The sequence below is a fragment of the Danio rerio genome, chromosome 7 (genome assembly GCF_049306965.1).
Source record: "Danio rerio strain Tuebingen ecotype United States chromosome 7, GRCz12tu, whole genome shotgun sequence".
NCBI lineage: Eukaryota > Metazoa > Chordata > Actinopteri > Cypriniformes > Danionidae > Danio > Danio rerio.
In genome coordinates this window covers 6,886,667-6,906,409 of record NC_133182.1, presented here as the reverse complement: position 1 = coordinate 6,906,409, position 19,743 = coordinate 6,886,667, and the positions used below count along the sequence as shown (strand labels likewise).

General features: G+C 35.0%; 1 protein-coding gene across 3 annotated transcripts in view; it reads right to left on the bottom strand.

The window, feature by feature from the left end:
- Positions 1–19,743, bottom strand: part of actn3b (actinin alpha 3b) — a 297,251-nt gene that overhangs the window by 248,049 nt on the left and 29,459 nt on the right. For all 3 annotated transcript variants that reach the window (XR_012382303.1, XR_012382302.1, NM_205544.2), the window contains 2 exon segments: positions 11,737–11,851; positions 5,576–5,695 (listed from right to left, as the gene is read on the bottom strand). Coding sequence is in view for 1 of the 3 variants with exons in the window: in NM_205544.2 (NP_991107.2) it covers positions 5,576–5,695; positions 11,737–11,851 (235 nt within the window). In the remaining 2 variants the exon portion in view is untranslated.

Sequence of the window (19,743 nt, the reverse complement as noted above, 5' to 3'; positions counted from 1 at the left end):
TCCCGTCTATTGTCTTGTCCCACCCTCCTTGTTAACCCATTATTAGTTAATTGTGTTCACCTGTTTGTGTGTTCATTTTCTACAGTTTATAAACCCCTCACATTTGCTGTCCTGTGCCAGTTCGTCATCACATTTCGTCGTTTGAAGTCTAGTCCTGTTGTGTTTCCAGTCCTCATCCTTGCCAGCCTGCCCAGTCCAGTTTGTTTTTGTATGTATTTGGATCATTAATGTTTCCCCCTCGGGGTAGTTTATTTTGCATTTTATTTTATTTTTATTATTTAATAAATTCCCATTTTTCCTGCACTTGAGTCCTCGCTCCTTTCCCCTCACCAGCCCTGACAATTAGATCCACTTTATTTGGTAAACAAAGCCAGTCTTTTATATAACACCTCTACTAAAAGACAGACAATATTACTTTACAAACAGTTTTGTAAATTAATCATAACATATTTTCACATTAGTCAATAATATTACTGAAATTAATAAAAAAAAAAACCTGAATAAATATATATTTACACACATTTACAGAAGTAAATAAATTCTGTGCGCACAGATTCCGTGTGGGCCTACTTATTACTTATTAAATTATCCATTAAATGTATTTTATTAACGTCTACTAACCCTAAGCCCAATCCTCACAGTAATGTAAAGACAGTAATTATACACAGTATTATTCATTAATCTAAACTTTTAACTGTGTTTTACCAACATCTGCGCCTACCACAACCATTACAGTAACATAAAGACAGTAATTATACACAGTATTATTCATTAATCTAACCTTTTAACTGTGTTTTACTAACATCTGTGCCTACCACAACCATTACAGTAACGTAAAGACAGTAATTATACACAGTATTATTCATTAATCTAACCTTTTAACTGTGTTTTACTAACATCTGCGCCTACCACAACCATTACAGTAACATAAAGACAGTAATTATACAGAGTATTACTCATTAATCTAACCTTTTAACTGTGTGTTACTAACATCTGCGCCTACCACAACCATTACAGTAACATAAAGACAGTAATTATACAGAGTATTATTCATTAATTTAACCTTTTAACTGTGTGTTACTAACATCTGCGCCTACCACAACCATTACAGTAACATAAAGACAGTAATTATACAGAGTATTATTCATTAATCTAACCTTTTAACTGTGTGTTACTAACATCTGCGCCTACCACAACCATTACAGTAATGTAAAAACAGTAATTATACAGAGTATTATTCATTAATCTAACCTTTTAACTGTGTGTTACTAACATCTGCGCCTACCACAACCATTACAGTAATGTAAAAACAATAATTATACACAGTATTATTCATTAATCTAACCTTTTAACTGTGTTTTACTAACATCTGCGCCTACCACAACCATTACAGTAATGTAAAAACAGTAATTATACAGAGTATTATTCATTAATCTAACCTTTTAACTGTGTTTTACTAACATCTGCGCCTACCACAACCATTACAGTAACATAAAGACAGTAATTATACAGAGTATTATTCATTAATTTAACCTTTTAACTGTGTGTTACTAACATCTGCGCCTACCACAACCATTACAGTAACGTAAAGACAGTAATTATACAGAGTATTATTCATTAATCTAACCTTTTAACTGTGTTTTACTAACATCTGCGCCTACCACAACCATTACAGTAACGTAAAGACAGTAATTATACAGAGTATTATTCATTAATCTAACCTTTTAACTGTGTTTTACTAACATCTGCGCCTACCACAACCATTACAGTAACATAAAGACAGTAATTATACACAGTATTATTCATTAATCTAACCTTTTAACTGTGTTTTACTAACATCTGCGCCTACCACAACCATTACAGTAACATAAAGACAGTAATTATACAGAGTATTATTCATTAATCTAACCTTTTAACTGTGTTTTACTAACATCTGCGCCTACCACAACCATTACAGTAATGTAAAAACAATAATTATACAGAGTATTATTCATTAATCTAACCTTTTAACTGTGTTTTACTAACATCTGCCCCTACCACAACCATTACAGTAACATAAAAACAATAATGATACACAGTATTATTCATTAATCTAACCTTTTAACTGTGTTTTACTAACATCTGCGCCTACCACAACCATTACAGTAATGTAAAAACAATAATTATACATAGTATTATTCATTAATCTAACCTTTTAACTGTGTTTTACCAACATCTGCGCCTACCACAACCATTACAGTAATGTAAAAACAATAATTATACACAGTATTATTCATTAATCTAACCTTTTAACTGTGTTTTACCAACATCTGCGCCTACCACAACCATTACAGTAATGTAAAAACAATAATTATACACAGTATTATTCATTAATCTAACCTTTTAACTGTGTTTTACTAACATCTGCGCTTACTACAACCATTACAGTAACGTAAAGACAGTAATTATACAGAGTATTATTCATTAATCTAACCTTTTAACTGTGTGTTACTAACATCTGCGCCTACCACAACCATTACAGTAACATAAAGACAGTAATTATACAGAGTATTATTCATTAATCTAACCTTTTAACTGTGTGTTACTAACATCTGCGCCTACCACAACCATTACAGTAACATAAAGACAGTAATTATACAGAGTATTATTCATTAATCTAACCTTTTAACTGTGTGTTACTAACATCTGCGCCTACCACAACCATTACAGTAATGTAAAAACAATAATTATACACAGTATTATTCATTAATCTAACCTTTTAACTGTGTTTTACTAACATCTGCGCCTACCACAACCATTACAGTAATGTAAAAACAGTAATTATACAGAGTATTATTCATTAATCTAACCTTTTAACTGTGTTTTACCAACATCTGCGCCTACCACAACCATTACAGTAACATAAAGACAGTAATTATACAGAGTATTATTCATTAATCTAACCTTTTAACTGTGTTTTACTAACATCTGCGCCTACCACAACCATTACAGTAACATAAAGACAGTAATTATACAGAGTATTATTCATTAATCTAACCTTTTAACTGTGTTTTACTAACATCTGCGCCTACCACAACCATTACAGTAACATAAAGACAGTAATTATACACAGTATTATTCATTAATCTAACCTTTTAACTGTGTTTTACTAACATCTGCGCCTACCACAACCATTACAGTAACGTAAAAACAGTAATTATACAGAGTATTATTCATTAATCTAACCTTTTAACTGTGTTTTACTAACATCTGCGCCTACCACAACCATTACAGTAATGTAAAAACAATAATTATACAGAGTATTATTCATTAATCTAACCTTTTAACTGTGTTTTACTAACATCTGCCCCTACCACAACCATTACAGTAACATAAAAACAATAATGATACACAGTATTATTCATTAATCTAACCTTTTAACTGTGTTTTACTAACATCTGCGCCTACCACAACCATTACAGTAATGTAAAAACAATAATTATACATAGTATTATTCATTAATCTAACCTTTTAACTGTGTTTTACCAACATCTGCGCCTACCACAACCATTACAGTAATGTAAAAACAATAATTATACACAGTATTATTCATTAATCTAACCTTTTAACTGTGTTTTACCAACATCTGCGCCTACCACAACCATTACAGTAATGTAAAAACAATAATTATACACAGTATTATTCATTAATCTAACCTTTTAACTGTGTTTTACTAACATCTGCGCTTACTACAACCATTACAGTAACATAAAGACAGTAATTATACAGAGTATTATTCATTAATCTAACCTTTTAACTGTGTTTTACTAACATCTGCGCCTACCACAACCATTACAGTAACATAAAGACAGTAATTATACACAGTATTATTCATTAATCTAACCTTTTAACTGTGTTTTACTAACATCTGCGCCTACCACAACCATTACAGTAACATAAAGACAGTAATTATACAGAGTATTATTCATTAATCTAACCTTTTAACTGTGTTTTACTAACATCTGCGCCTACCACAACCATTACAGTAATGTAAAAACAGTAATTATACAGAGTATTATTCATTAATCTAACCTTTTAACTGTGTTTTACTAACATCTGCGCCTACCACAACCATTACAGTAACATACAGTAATTATACACAGTATTATTCATTAATCTAACCTTTTAACTGTGTTTTACTAACATCTGCGCCTACCACAACCATTACAGTAATGTAAAAACAGTAATTATACAGAGTATTATTCATTAATCTAACCTTTTAACTGTGTTTTACTAACATCTGTGCCTACCACAACCATTACAGTAACATAAAGACAGTAATTATACAGAGTATTATTCATTAATCTAACCTTTTAACTGTGTTTTACTAACATCTGCGCCTACCACAACCATTACAGTAACGTAAAAACAGTAATTATACAGAGTATTATTCATTAATCTAACCTTTTAACTGTGTTTTACTAACATCTGCGCCTACCACAACCATTACAGTAACATAAAGACAGTAATTATACAGAGTATTATTCATTAATCTAACCTTTTAACTGTGTTTTACTAACATCTGTGCCTACCACAACCATTACAGTAACATAAAGACAGTAATTATACAGAGTATTACTCATTAATCTAACCTTTTAACTGTGTTTTACTAACATCTGTGCCTACCACAACCATTACAGTAACGTAAAGACAGTAATTATACAGAGTATTATTCATATTTTTCTTTAAATTACCCATTAAGCTACATTTTATTAATGTGTACCTAAATCCAATCCTCACAGTAATGTAAAAACCGTAATTATACAGAGTATTATTCATCAATCTTAACCTTTAATTGTATTTTACTAACGTATTGACCTTATTCTCCGCAGACGAGCGGGCACTGCCATTTAAATCTTTTTGGCACGAGACTTCCGGTCTCATTCACTTCCATTCATTTTTAGACATTAAAAACTGCTAATTTCGCTGTTTGATGTTGCAAACTGATATTTCCTTGTTATATTATTCTACTTGGTCTGTGTAGTCATGCAAACATTTGTTTGTAGAGCAAGTAGTTTGACCGTTTTTTGCCGTTTATTATTCCTTGTCATTTCTCCCATAGGCGACTAAAACGGAAGTTCTAAGACAATCGCGAAAACAGGCGCACTTCCGCATTTTAGAATAAGGTCAATACGCCTACCACAACCATTACAGTAATGTAAAAGCAGTAATTATACAGAGGGCTATTCGTTAATCTTAACTTTTAATTGTTTTTTATTAACGTCTGCCTAAATCCAATCATCACAGTAATGTAAAAACAGTAATAATACAGAGTGTTGTTCATTAAATTATCCTTTAATTGGGTTTTATTAGTGTATACGCCTACCACAACCATTACAGTAACGTAAAAATATGATGTATTGCCATACGGTGTCACAGAAATCATGCTATATTGATGTGAATATCCCCAGCTGTATCCCTTCAAGTACTTTACAAGGGTACAGTTCAAAGCAACTATAGCGGTTACTATACATGAGTATTTTTTCATGTGGGGCAGTATGGTAAACACAGTGTACTGATGGTAAACGTTTCCCACCTTCAGCACCGATGGACACCAGTTTGACTCCTTTGCTACAGATGAAATCCAGAGCCTTGTTGACGTTGGCGATCTTGTGGAAACGCATCTTTCCTTTGTCAGGTTTGGGCAGCCTCTCACCTACCCATCAACACACACACAGCTATCAGTTATCAACACACACTCACTGAGCATTTGTTTTAATAGTTTGCACAACCCAGGCTCATTCTGATTACGTACCCCTGTATACATTTCTGGAGAGCGGCAAATACGACCCAGGAGCTACGTTTTTTTTTGCAGTTTTTGTGAATCCACCAGAGGCCGATGTGTACGCTTTTTCAGATCTCGTATTTCTCTTGCGAGTGCCAGTCGCACCTGCTGTTCTCATGTAAATCCCGCAGAGGCCGTGGTCGACTGACTAACCAATCGACTGACCCGCCCACTGCCTTCCCTAAACCCAACCGATAGTGTTTTGAAAATCCAGAAAAACAAACGCCGTCACGGCAGCCTGATTTTTACTACAGTTTCAGATTTTACCACATTCTTACCCTCTTAATTACTTGTTTATTTTAATTTTTGGCTTTAGTTTTTGTCTTACCTGCCTTCTGGAACCGTTCTTCACCCGACTCGAACCGTCATCGCGGTCAACTTCACTCCACGCAAACAGCGGAAAAGCTGTCTATATGAAGGTAAACGGTCAGCTGTTAAGCGCAAAAAGGAATGGCATCATACCACCCCGTAGCGTTTGTTTTAAAGATGTACGTTCCTCTGGGTACATAATTCGTGATCTCCAGAAATGTATATAGGGTTACATTTTCAGAATGACCCGATGTTGGGTTTGCACCACAAGAGGAAACAAATGAAACTGCAAAAAAGGTCACACTTTTAAATAAGGTTTCATAAGTTAATATATTTACTAATGTGTATTAAGTATGAACAATACTTGCACAGCATTTATTAATCATAGTAACGCATTATTAACATTTAAATTCATGCTTGTTTACATGAACAAACCATGAACGACTGTATTTTCAATAACTAACATGAATAAATACTGTAATAAATGTAAAGTTCAGGGTTTGTTCATGTTAGTAAATGCATTCCCTAGCAATAATAATAATAATAACAATAATAACAACAACAATAAGTATAAAAGGATTCCCAAAAATGTAAACATAAATCACATGACAAAGAAACAGCTCTTCTCTTTTTTTTTCCATAATCTGATTTATAAACATTGTGTAGACTTTCCTAAAAGTGAACATACACCAGAAAAAAATTTATTTATTAATGATTTTGGCTCATAAGATGATTTTAAAGTGGTTCAATTGAGTCAATGTTTAAGTTAAATATGTTTACTTGGAGTTTACTCACATTCTCTCATCAAGTTTGTTTTTTTAACGATTAAAACTTGTGTGTGAAAAGTGAAGTATGCACGTATGCACAACAACAACAACAAAAAAGCACATATATACATATATATGACAGAAAACTTTAGCGTTTTTTAAACCTTAAACCTTCCAAACCACGGTAAACCTTAAAACCGGTTACCGTCCCATGCTTGTTTTTAGTATTGAAAAACAGTAGTGAGAAATACCCGGATGACCTACTACGTTTGTCGAGATTCTGAAGTGCGCATCCAATGAACGCTACACTGTCCCATGATGCAATAGGAGAGATTTAATGAATGAAAGTGGAAGGGAACTGACTCGGGTAGGACACATGATTATTATAAATGGCGTCTGTAGTACGTCTCAATTCCATTCATAGTACTCGCATTCATACTATATAGCAGTGGTCCCCAACCTTTATATCACCTTTATATTTGGGTGTGCTGTGTTTGCCTGAGATAATTGGTCTGCTGAAATGTTTATATTCCATACAAGCTGAAGCTGATTGGTCAGTTCTTGTCATGTGACTCGTGGTGAGCTCGCGGCATTCATTCAACTGGGGGCGTCTGGAAGGCACAAGCGCCTCACCTTCATTGGAAATAATGAACTTGCACAAACTCTAGCCGCTGTCATTTGTGATCTCCAGCAGTTGATCAGTCAGTTCTTGTCATGTGATTGGCGGTGCGCTCGCAACATTCATTAAACTGGGTACATTTGGAAGGCACAAACCCGTCACGCCATTTAAAGTAATGAGTTTGCACAAACTCTAGAAAAGGCGCGATATGTGAACGGCTCCTAAAGCTGTCGTCATTTGCGATCTCCTGCAGTTAATCTTCTTGCACAGACATGCTGGATTCACCTGATTTGTTGACAAATGGGTTGCAGATCCGTTCCTTGGCAGTTCGTGGGTCTCTTACTGGGTTTTTTCCCTTTGCAAAAACTTTCGAAGGAAACTTTCCAAAGACATCTGTTTAGAGCTGGCCCGATAAAACGGTATTCATATTTATTGACCAAACACCAGTGTCAATAACAATAAAAAAAGTTCGGTATAAAGTTTCGGTATGAATCGCTTTCGCTTTATTAAAGTTTTCCAGGTGCATCTAGTTGAAAACGTTTCAGAATGCCACGTGCGCACCACAATTTATGCAAGTAGAACTAACGAATTTGCTTCACACTTTGTATGCAATATACACATTTCGGTACAAATGGCAGACTCCCAAAGTTGGGGAGCACCCAAACACTGCAGTGCTTTTTCATTCTCCTCATAAATACAAACTAGTATCGGAACCGCAGTAATGGTTTGTCCATTTGTCTTCCTCTGAGAAAATAGTTGATGGTCACCTAGTTATAAGAGACGCCAGAGGAGCGTGAGCACAAAGCCCATTGTAAATGGTTAAGGAAAATAATTGAATAGACTCCAGAATAACAACACACGAATGCTGTGACAAGCAGCAGTGAAGAGATTGTAAACGCTAAAGGATGTGAGGATGTCACCAGAGTGGCTTTTTGGTTCTTTTTCTTGTGCATCCCAGCCACTAGCTCCCTATGTTTAGCATAGTGGTAATGTAGTCTTTCAACTTCACAATTTGTAATTCTGCAGTGTGTATTTGAATAATAATGTCTGGTTCCTTTACTTGAAAGCTCAGATTTAATTATCATCATTTCTTTTGTTAATAGATTTTGTGGTTTACAGTGTGATTATAATAGACAGCATACAGATGTTGATCACCTGAAAGTTTGCTTTGATTGTTCGGTGCTCACACTTTATCACTGAACACATTTTGTAACTTTATTTATTAAGTTTGAGTCTCTTTAGAACTTGTGTTTATTTTATTATAAGACATAAGAGACGATATATAAATATATATATATATATATATATATATATATATATATATATATATATATATATATAAATTTTTTTTATTTATTTATTTTTTTACTATTAATATTGTTTGCATTAGTAATGTAGGTAATCTAAAATAAAATAGTTGAATAAAAAAATTCTAATATTCCTAAATGAATTGTAAAAAAAAAATACTCGGTACCGAATGATATTAAACATTATATTGTGATCATTTTTGTTTTCCTGTTGCTGTTTGTGGGTTAAATTTTGGTGCTCAAGTGACCGGGATGTAACCAAGAGAATACACTCATTTTTCCAAAATAAAAGATCATTTAGATCTTATTCATTATCCGCTCGGATAATGAATAAAACAAAAATAATAAATGATTTCTTGTGTGGTCTGGTATCAATTGATCCACGGGTTGTTTAGTAAACTCAAATTCAAATGTAGAAACTACTCGAGCATACGCGATTTCAGACACAGCCATTGTCTCTCAAAAGAAACAGTCAGCTCTGAATCACTTCGACGAGTCTTTTTATATTTTAGAATATTTCACTGCTAATGATTTACATCAACACAATCAATCAAAGTAACACATTTGCATAATCCCGCCTCCACAAAACAAACCACTCCTGTGAAATGAACAATTCAAGCACAAAATCGATACAGAAAACCAAATCAAAACAGGCTCGGCCAGCTGACCAATCAGAGCAGATTTAAATGAACTGCATCGAAAACATTGCAGAATGATTACAATACATATGCTGACCTGCTGTAGGGAACCCCAGCACAATATTAGGACACTGTATCATGTTTCAGTATAACTTGCACTGATAAATCATTCACAATAAGACCAGAAACATGCATTAAAGGGACAGTTCAGCCAAAATATGAATATATTTTCACCATTTACACAAACCTTTTTTGAAATGTTGTTGTATTTTCTGCAAACATTGAGTAACCACTACTTTCTTTTTTATTTGCAATGCTTTCAAACTGTTTCTGATTTGGGGGTTGCAGAAAAAAGAGTTCAGTGTAATTTCATAAGGCAGCAGGTGCTTTAAACCGTGATGTCGAGTCTGTTGCGCCGCATTCAATCATCTGTTCTGATTCGAATGCGCTAAAAACAAAACCTCCTTTAAAGTATAGCATGAGTCACTCTGTTCATGCCATTCAATACTCACTGCACACACCTTCAGTCTGTAGTCACAAACTCCTTTTACATCTGACTGTACAAAACAACAGCTGAAGTCTGCCTGTATTCCTCATCTGAGAAACTTCATATACAGTCATGAGAAAAAGTTAGCACACCCTATCGAATTTATGGTCTAGCGCTGGATGATATGACCTAAAACCAAAATACTTACCCTTTATTTTGATTATTTAAATCTAATTATTTATTTACCTCTTATAGTTCATTATGTTATCATTTGTACTGCAAATATACTACTAAAGATGTAAAATAAATCTCTGATGTCCCCAGAGTGTACATTTGAAGTTTCGTCTCAAAATAGTCCACACTAGGGTTGTAACGGTATGAATTTTTTACGGTATGATAATCGTCTAAAACAATACCACGGTTTGACGGTTTCGCGGTATACGGTATGTTACAAATGTTACAAAATAATAGAACAGTGAAGCAAATTTGACTTTTTCCAAATAATATATTTTTAGTTACTATAAACAACACCACTTACAATGAACAAATAAAAAATAAGAAAATAATAAATAATGTGTCAAAGTCCAAATAAAGTCCAAATAAACATGGTGCAAATCCTCAGTAAAAAAATAGAAATAAATATTTACTATCCTATAAATAGTTACATAACGAAACTAGATTCAATATGGAACATCCTTAGGTTTTATGTGCCAGCATGGATATAGTTGTCTGTGGATATGGATTTGGATATGGTTGTCTGCAATGCAGATAAACAGCTGCACCTTCATTTGCGTCTTTTGAAAACAGCAAGAGCAGCAGTTTGTCTTTGCTGTGTCACTGTTTTGTCATGTTTCTGTGCTGCTGTGCATGCAAAAGTACTTAGTATGAGAATTATTTCATGCAAAACTTTTTTTTTGCGTTTTATTTAGCCGCGCATAAATGTATGCCTATCTCTCATTCTGTGTTGTTCAAAATGCTCATTGTTTGGTCCACAAACAAAAGCGAAACCTATGCTTATTGGTTGTGATATAGCGAGTCTGAACCAATCTGGGCATGGAGGAGGGACAATGCATCAATGTATCATGTCTGGTTTGTCCGGAGACACAGTGACGAGCGTTTCTTTGTCAAATCAGCGTGGTCAAATATTGATGACGTAACCGCACTGATTCCGGAGCCTCTGAAAGTCCGCGAATGTTATGTGATACAGCACTGGAAAGCTGATATTCTCTTCTTCATGCCAATCTTTGAATTGTATGAATGGGATCAGCGGATCAAAAGTTATTAAACATTTAAAAGCAATACTTATTTTTAGCCGCGGGCAGCTGTCTCGGTCTTTAAGGGTTAAAACCGTTGATATGCAATTGTTCATGGTATGATAATCGTGCACGTTCAAATCGTGGTAGACCGTCATACCGGTATATTGTTACAACCCTAGTCCACACACATTGTTTTATAACTCTTTAAACTGACCCTTTTAGGCTTTGATCCTGATTGTGCCACAAACTTGATGGAAGAATGGGCTGTAAGTAAACTCCAAGTGAACATGTGTAACCTAAATATTACTTTAATCCAACCACTTTAAATCATCATATGATTGTGTTTGTCTGAGGTAGTGGGCGTGGCTAACATACTTAACCACACCCCTTCCAGCTGTCAGTGTTGACAACCAACAGAAATGGTGAGGAGGAGGAATCTGTAAGGTTGTTATAACTCTCCCTAAACCCTTTCACCACCTTTCAAGTTATTTCTTCCAGGTAATATATCAGTATAATGGAGATGCGTCACCTGAGATGACCTCGAGCAGCAGCATGAGTTTGAGGCCATTCCTGAAATCCTCTTCAATGTTCTCGATCTGAGTTCCCGCTTTACGCAGATGAGAATTACACCACGCCGTGAACGTCTGGGAGGAACAAAAGAAATGCATTAAATCAGTGCTCATCAATTAGCCTCAAATGACACTTAAATAAAAAAATACCTTTAGGGAAATGCAATGAATTGTACATGTTTGGATATATAACAGATCACTCAGATCTTTAGGATCATATAAACTAGAAGTTCCAAGAGTTCAGTCAAAGCAGGGTGAATCAGCTTTTAGCCACTACGCCCCTCGCTGCTGGAATCAGCTTCCAGAAATGATCAGATGTGCTCCAACGTTAGGTACATTCAAATCAAACTGAAAACACATCTGTTTAGCTGTGCCTCTACTGAATGAGCACTGTGCTGCGTCCGACAAATTGCACTATCAGGTTTTTCTCTTCTTCTTCATTCTTTTATATCACATTTTACCTGTTTTTATGTTTTGTTTTTACGCATTTTTATTATTTGTTTTTATTTTTATTTTACTTGTTTCTTTTATTCTTGTTTATGTAAAGCACTTTGAATTGCCACTGTGTATGAAATGTGCTATATAAATAAACTTGCCTTGCCTATATTGCAATTAGAAATACTGTACTGTATATTCAGGGGTGGAAAATCCTACTCAAATAAAAGTTGCCAAAAAAGTGCAAATACAGATGTTTATATTGTAGCTTACATTCTTTATAGCAGTCGATAATAATAATAAATGCGACCTCTATAGAATATTGGGTTAATATTGTCATGATCACCAGCGATCTAACTATTAGAGTTCACTGGTAAACATTCACTTTCACACAAACTACAAATCCGCCATGTTATGGACTACAGATCCCAGTCATGCAATGATGCTGCTCAAATACTGATTACACACACAGATATATGGCTCACTTTGAGACACTCGTGGCTGAGTCTTGTTATCTGTTCTAGTGACATTACAATGCGTTTCCTTTGTCTTGCTTTACCGTGTTTTTGATCCTCGCCTTGTTTATTTGTTCGATCCTGTTTGCTGCCTGCCTATTGACTACGAATCTGGATTGACTGTATCTGTTTGCCCCTGTGTTGACTATTGCTGGCCTGACCTCGCTAATAAACCTGCATGTGGATCCGCACCTTTGTTGTCAGTGTCACATCGCGGGTTACAAATCTAGAGATGATGTGCAATATCATATTTGTCAAAAGACATTTTAAGTGCAAGTCAACCCAAAGTCTGAGCAGGGGCGAACCTGCAATACTGGAATGGGAGACGCGGAGATGAAAGATCGCTGGTTCACCTCTTGAGATCTGAGGAATGGGGTTTACCCAATCACCAGCAGGCTTTCATTACATTAGGGCAAATAAAAATGTCTAAAACATCATTTACGGCCTACTCATAATCCTTTTATTAGCCTACTTATAATGTCCAATGCATTAATATTAATATTAAATTCTACTCTTGTGCCAACATTGGCTTTTTTCCTCACCTATTTACTGGTTTAAATATTTTAAACTGGTGGTGAAAAATTCCTTCAGCTCCCGGATGTATTGTTGAATTTCAACAGCCATCTTATACCTTTTTGAAGACAAGAGTCGCCTGGTTTAAGCTTCTGAGTTTCCTAAACACTAGGGTTGTCGCGATACTTTTAATTCATCTTACGATACTATACAGGGTTCAACACTATAAGGATTTTTTTGACTGGTCCGATCGGGCCAAAATTTTCACTGGTCCCACCACAAAAAAAAAAAAAGTGAATAGCTATTTCTTAGCCACATAAGTTTAAATAATGTCAAAACAATGCCTGTGAATTTAGAATTTAATGTGTTTAATGTATTTTAATGTATTCATTAATAATTAATTCAAAGTTTAATGGAAACAAAAGGAGCAGTATGGAAAACATGCAGGTATTTTATTGCAGTTCTAAATGATTTAACAAAAGGTGGCTGCATTGCCAAACTGACGACAAACTGTGCAAAACCCCACTTAATTTTTTTCGACGTGTTGTACCCGCATAAATGTCTGCTTCCAAGAAATTAGACTCATGATTTGATGTCTCTTTGCCGCACTGGTTGTTGCCAAGTTACAGGGAAAAATAATACGCTCACAACATTCAGTCCAGCCTGATCTCACGAAAAAACGTAAGTATTTTACGTTTTGCCAGTTTAGAGGCTAATTCGTACGAATTTGTACGAGTTCAGTTGTACGAAATTGTACGATTTTAAAAAGGGGGCGTGACACCTAACCCCACCCCTAAACCCAACCGCCATTGGGGGATGAGCAAGTCGTACTAAATTGTACGAATTACATCGTACGAATTCATACGAATTAGCCACTAAATCAAAAAGTTACGAATTGCAGTGAGATTGTGTTGTTCAATCAGATAAGAGAAACTGAAAAGCAATATGGTGTTTACGACATCATAGAGAAGGTAGCTGTTAAAGGCTTAAATTTATTTGACACAATTGACAAATAGTTGCACTGTCGCAGGCAAATTAAACTTTACCCAATTGGGCCAGTAACGATCTTGTCTACTGTCCCGAGTGTCTCTGAAACTGGCCCCGGGCCATTGTGCAGACCTTGTTGTTGAGCTCTGCTATACCAGCTGAAGTATCACGATACCAAGTAGTATTGCATTTTATAACTCAAATTATCAAGAAAATTGTCAGGAATGCTATATTTTACATGTTATAATAGGTCTACTTGAATTTAATTCAGAATTCCCATTTTATCAAAAAAAAGTATTATTTGCACGTCACTTGGCCTACAATTCATTCGTTCTTTTTGTTTATTTTGTAGATAACTGACCAACAAGCATACATAAAAATAAAGAAACAAATTATACCACATTACATTGTTACAAAAAGAGCATTCTTCCAACAAAATTAAGCTTTATGAAGTGGTCAAAAATCGTTTCATTGTTTCCTGTTGCTATTTTGGGTTTTTCATCCATTGTTTTTTTGCTTATCAGGTAAGAATCCAAAGTATTTCAAAATGAGAAATGTGAGTCGTTCTTTTTAAGTGATATTGACAGGAACAGAAATGAACCGATTCTGATGGGCGTTTAAAACATCAGAAAACATTCATCCTTAAAGGGCCCCACAGAATATTTAAATAAAACGGTCTATTGTTGCGCAAGCATGTCAGCATTTTAATGTCTTTTTCACATGCAACATTATCTGTTGTAGATAGATCATTAATGACGATACTACCGTTTACAAACTACAGCAGCACCGCCAGTATTTTGGAGCTATAGTATCGCGATACTACCACAGTACCAGTAAACCGCGCAACCCTACAACACACTCTCTTCAACATAAATCTTATCAACATACTCCAATGTGTAATGGTGGGAACATCTGCTCAGATTTTGCATTAATTTGCACAATTTGTTTCTGAACCTTTGGAAAGACTTTATATTTGCGAGTAGGCATGGGACGATAAATGTTTTCAAGCTATACCGCTAACATTTTCCACTATACTGTTTCTAGGGTATGTGTAAGACTTTTTTTATTTAAGTTTTTTTTTTTTAGGATAACAGTATCTCCAGCAGAAAAAAATATATCCAAAGATGTCGTTTTAAATTGTAATGAAATCAGTGTTTTTGAAACTAATGAAGGCATCAAAAGTCAATAGCCCCTTTCACACAGTGATACCGGTAAATATCTGGAAAATTTCCGGAACGACTTTACCGGTATGTTCAAAAAAGCGCTGTTCACACAGGCGAGGACTTTACGGAAATTTTCCGGAAAAGAGCATTCACACATCCATTCCAAAATAGCGGTAAATTCTGACATCATTCACCACAAATGAGCTTTAAACGGCTGCGCTTGTATTTGTAAACATTTGACTAAATTACAAACTCTGTGGATGATCAATATTGTGAACAACTTTCGCAGGATCACTTTCGCATGTCGAGATGTTCATAATATGTGCGTGTGCAGGCGCTCACAGGCTGTTTCACAGGCACACGCAAAGCTTGAAGGTAAACAAACAACGGCTTATCATAAGCATCTCATCGATGATTATTTACACAGTTGACATAAAGAAGAACACATAAACGTGATCTGACTAACTTCTAGCAGCTGAATGTGTCTGGAAAAATATTCAAAGGCTTTTATTCTTACAAACCCTGCGGACGTCAATGCGTCTGACTGTTGTGATTGGCTAAAGCAGACGTCTCACGTCAGCACGTTCTAGACGTGCACGTGCTTATTACGGCAATCATCCTTCTGCATTCACACAGCGCAGCATTCCGGCAAATTGCCGGTAATGTTACAACTTCTCTTTCCGGAAAATAGCCAGAACGAATTTACCGGTATTTTCAAAAAGGACCTGTTCACACATACAACCTTTCCGGAAAATTGCCGGCAATTTTCCGGAAAGGTCTGTATGTGTGAAAGGGGCTAATGACGCATGCTCAATATTTAGCCTGATGTGTTTACTGCTCCAAAATATTTTAAATGTTTCTCAAAATAATATATATTGTGTCCAAAGGGGGGAAAAGTTTTAGTTTTTTTATCCAGACATTTAAAAAGAATATATTTTACAGCAGTAATCACAATAATAAAATATTTTGATTTCACGGTAAAGATTATCTTATCGTCAGAATCATACACCGGCCCATGCCTATTTGCGAGACCTTCGATATTTCCTTTGCTCACATAGCAAAAGAGAAGCAGCAATCGGGCACTAAAATTGGATTACTTTATTTTGGATTTTGCAAGCACAATTCTTGAATGAAAGCATTGATGCTGGCTCCTTATGGTAATTGTGGTTATATTCATGACTTATGACTGCTACTGCTTGGTAATTCATTCAACTATTTTGGCAACCATTTAACATCCACTGGGTTTGAATAACTTTTAGTAAAAAATGCTAGTGTTCCAATTGGGAAGACACTAAACTCATATACTCAACGGGAATGTCAAACAACATCTAAAAACACCTCAGAAATGCAAATCGATTTGATGTCAAAACCTTGACGTCCACTTGACATTAGGCATGGGCTGGTATGGACCTTTTTCTTGGAACGCAAAATTACCCATTATGCTTTGTGTGTATACGCAAGGAGAATGCGAAGAACTTCCGGTCGGCAGCTGATGCGTGTAAACAGTCACATTTGGACAGCTTTGAAACGATAGTTTTAATCTATTTTACCTGCTTTTGATCCTCTTTGAACTAATACTGTTGTCCATCTGCACCATCTCCTGGACTGATCATTTAAAGAAATGCGATCTAATAGGATGGAAAGCAGCTGCTGTGAGGCGTTTTCCCCTCATTGTCAGACGGCATCTTCTGCAGTTTAAATGAAGCCTCGTCATCGCTAAAGTCAACATTTTCTCTTTATTTCAAATATATAACCAGCCCAAACAAATGTAATTCACCAAAATGTTTGACACACACGTAGCCTGTACTGTCCCACTGACACACTGATTTAATAACTGTGACAAAGTGAAAATATAGGCGAGTGTCATTTCAAAATGACAGAAAAACACAAACGGTGGTGAATACAACACACGAAATAAAACACAAACGGCTCGCGATTAGAATGAACAGCAAATCAGCCAGCAGAGGATCAATAACAGACTTTTATTGGTCATTTTTGTAAATTGCACGACTTTCATACCTGTTAAGTTTCATGCCAGTACTCTGGTTTGCTCTCTCTTTCTCTCTCTCTCTCTGTGTGTGTATGTGTGTGTTAAGGAGCCGCTGAGCTAACAGCTGACAGGCCGGGGAACGCATACACACACTGTATTTCTGACGGCAGACACGTGAACTAGGAGAACGTTTTTTTCGTATTTCTTGAACCACATGTGACAGATTATAACGGCTTTAACAGACACATTTCTAAGTTGTGTGTCACAAAAACACTCTGTTATCCATTAAAAACGTTACTGAAACCCATTTTCGGAGCGCAAATTACCAGTCGTACACGCTGTAAACGGAAGTTTTTAGCATTCTACCGGAAGACGCTGATCGCTATGGCGCCCCTCATGCAGCAGCCATGAAAAAGGTCTATAGGATTCTGAGGGTATGATAATCTTGGATAAATACATCACGGTATTCTGGTTACTGCTCTAAAATATAATCTTTTTAAATGTCTGGGTAAAAAACCTTTCCCCCTTTGAACACAATATATATTATTTTGAGAAACATTTTCAATATTTTGGAGCAGTAACAGGAGTCAAATTTAAGAGGAGTCAAGTCAAATTTAAGACTTTTTAAAACCTTTTGAAGACCTATTCAAGACTATAATGAATGGAATTTTAGACTTGCACAAGGCTAAACCCTAAAGACTTTTTTTTGATGGCCAAGTTAAAACCTTAAAACAATCATTAAAAACAAATGTTATTTCAAAGAAGATAATTAAACCATATTAAGAAGTAAACAGAGTTAATAAATACATGTTTCATAAAACCTTTAATGAAATATATTGTTAGTGATTGGATGAGTGTTGACCCAATTGGGTATAGCTTTACATGGAAAATTAAGACCTGTTTAAAATGATTTAAGACCTACAACACAATATTTCAGTGCATTTAAGACTTTAAGGCCTAAAATGAGTTTTTTGAAATTTAAGAAGGTTTAAGAATTTTCAAGACACTGCAGACTTCTGCTGTCTTCATTTGTTTCAAAAACACAGATTTCTTTACAATTTAAAATGGCATCTTTGGATATGTTTTCTGGTGGAGATACTGGTGTCCTAAAAAACAAACAAACAAAAAAAACAAACATAAATAAAAAAATCTTACAAATACCTTAGGAACGGTATAGCGGAAAATTTTGGTGGTTTTAAAAACTTGACATTTCCAAACCGCAGTATACCTTGAACACGGTTATCGTCCCATGCCTATTTGACATCAACACATTGATGGTCCAACAAAATAACGACACAAAAAGTGTTATAATATAAGAAATGTTCTACTCAAATCCAAACTCCAATTTTCACTGAATGTTGAATCTTGATGTCAAAATGATGTTGATGGACAACAACTGCACAGTAGAAGTTCAGTTTATGTATGACCTTTTAAGCAATACAAAAAAAGAGACAAAAATAATCAAAAATACATTTCTTTTTCCCAACAAGGACATCAAATTGACATCTAAAACACCTCAAACATTTTATTTATGTATTTTTATCCCAATGTTGGATGTCAATTTAATTGATATGTTTTTTGATGTTGTTTTGACTTCAAGGTGCCCGATGGGTATTGAAGCACAAGTGCAAAGTGTTTATTATAAGGCTACATGATATTGGAAAAATATAGCATATGCCAGGTCCTGTTTTTATGTTTTTTTAATCAGTTTTATTATTATTTTTTTACTTGTTTCTTTTATTCTTGTTTATGTAAAGCACTTTGAATTGCCACTGTGTATAAAATGTGCTATATAAATAAACTTGCCTTGCCTTGCCTTTCTGCTATGCATATTGCAATATTGAATATAACCTCACCTGAGGAAGTGAATAGCTCTATTTGGAAAGAATTCATAATCTTACATTTAATTAAGATTTCTAGAGTACATCTGCATACAGTATCATAAACCAATCACAAGCATTGATAAAAACAGTAGAGCAATGATACAAAAAAAGGTACACAACTAGAATAATACATTGTAAAATATCAGTGTATAATCTTCATTGTGAAAATACAAATAATCTTTAAACTGAAAAGTTACAAACATTACAATGTCTTGAGCCTGAATGCTTTAAACTGGCTTGAATTGCTCTCACAGTCACAGACCTTAAAATACATCCAATATAACATAACACAACTGTGGTTCCTGGTCAACTCCTGCCTCAACACTGCAGATCCTATAGTCCAATACACATATAGTAATAATATCCATCTTCTTTTGTGCTCAACAGAAGAGAATCATTCATTAATTTTCCTTCAGCTTAGTCCCTTTATTCATCAGGGGTCACTTATCCACTGTATGTTTTACACAGCAGAAGCCCTTCC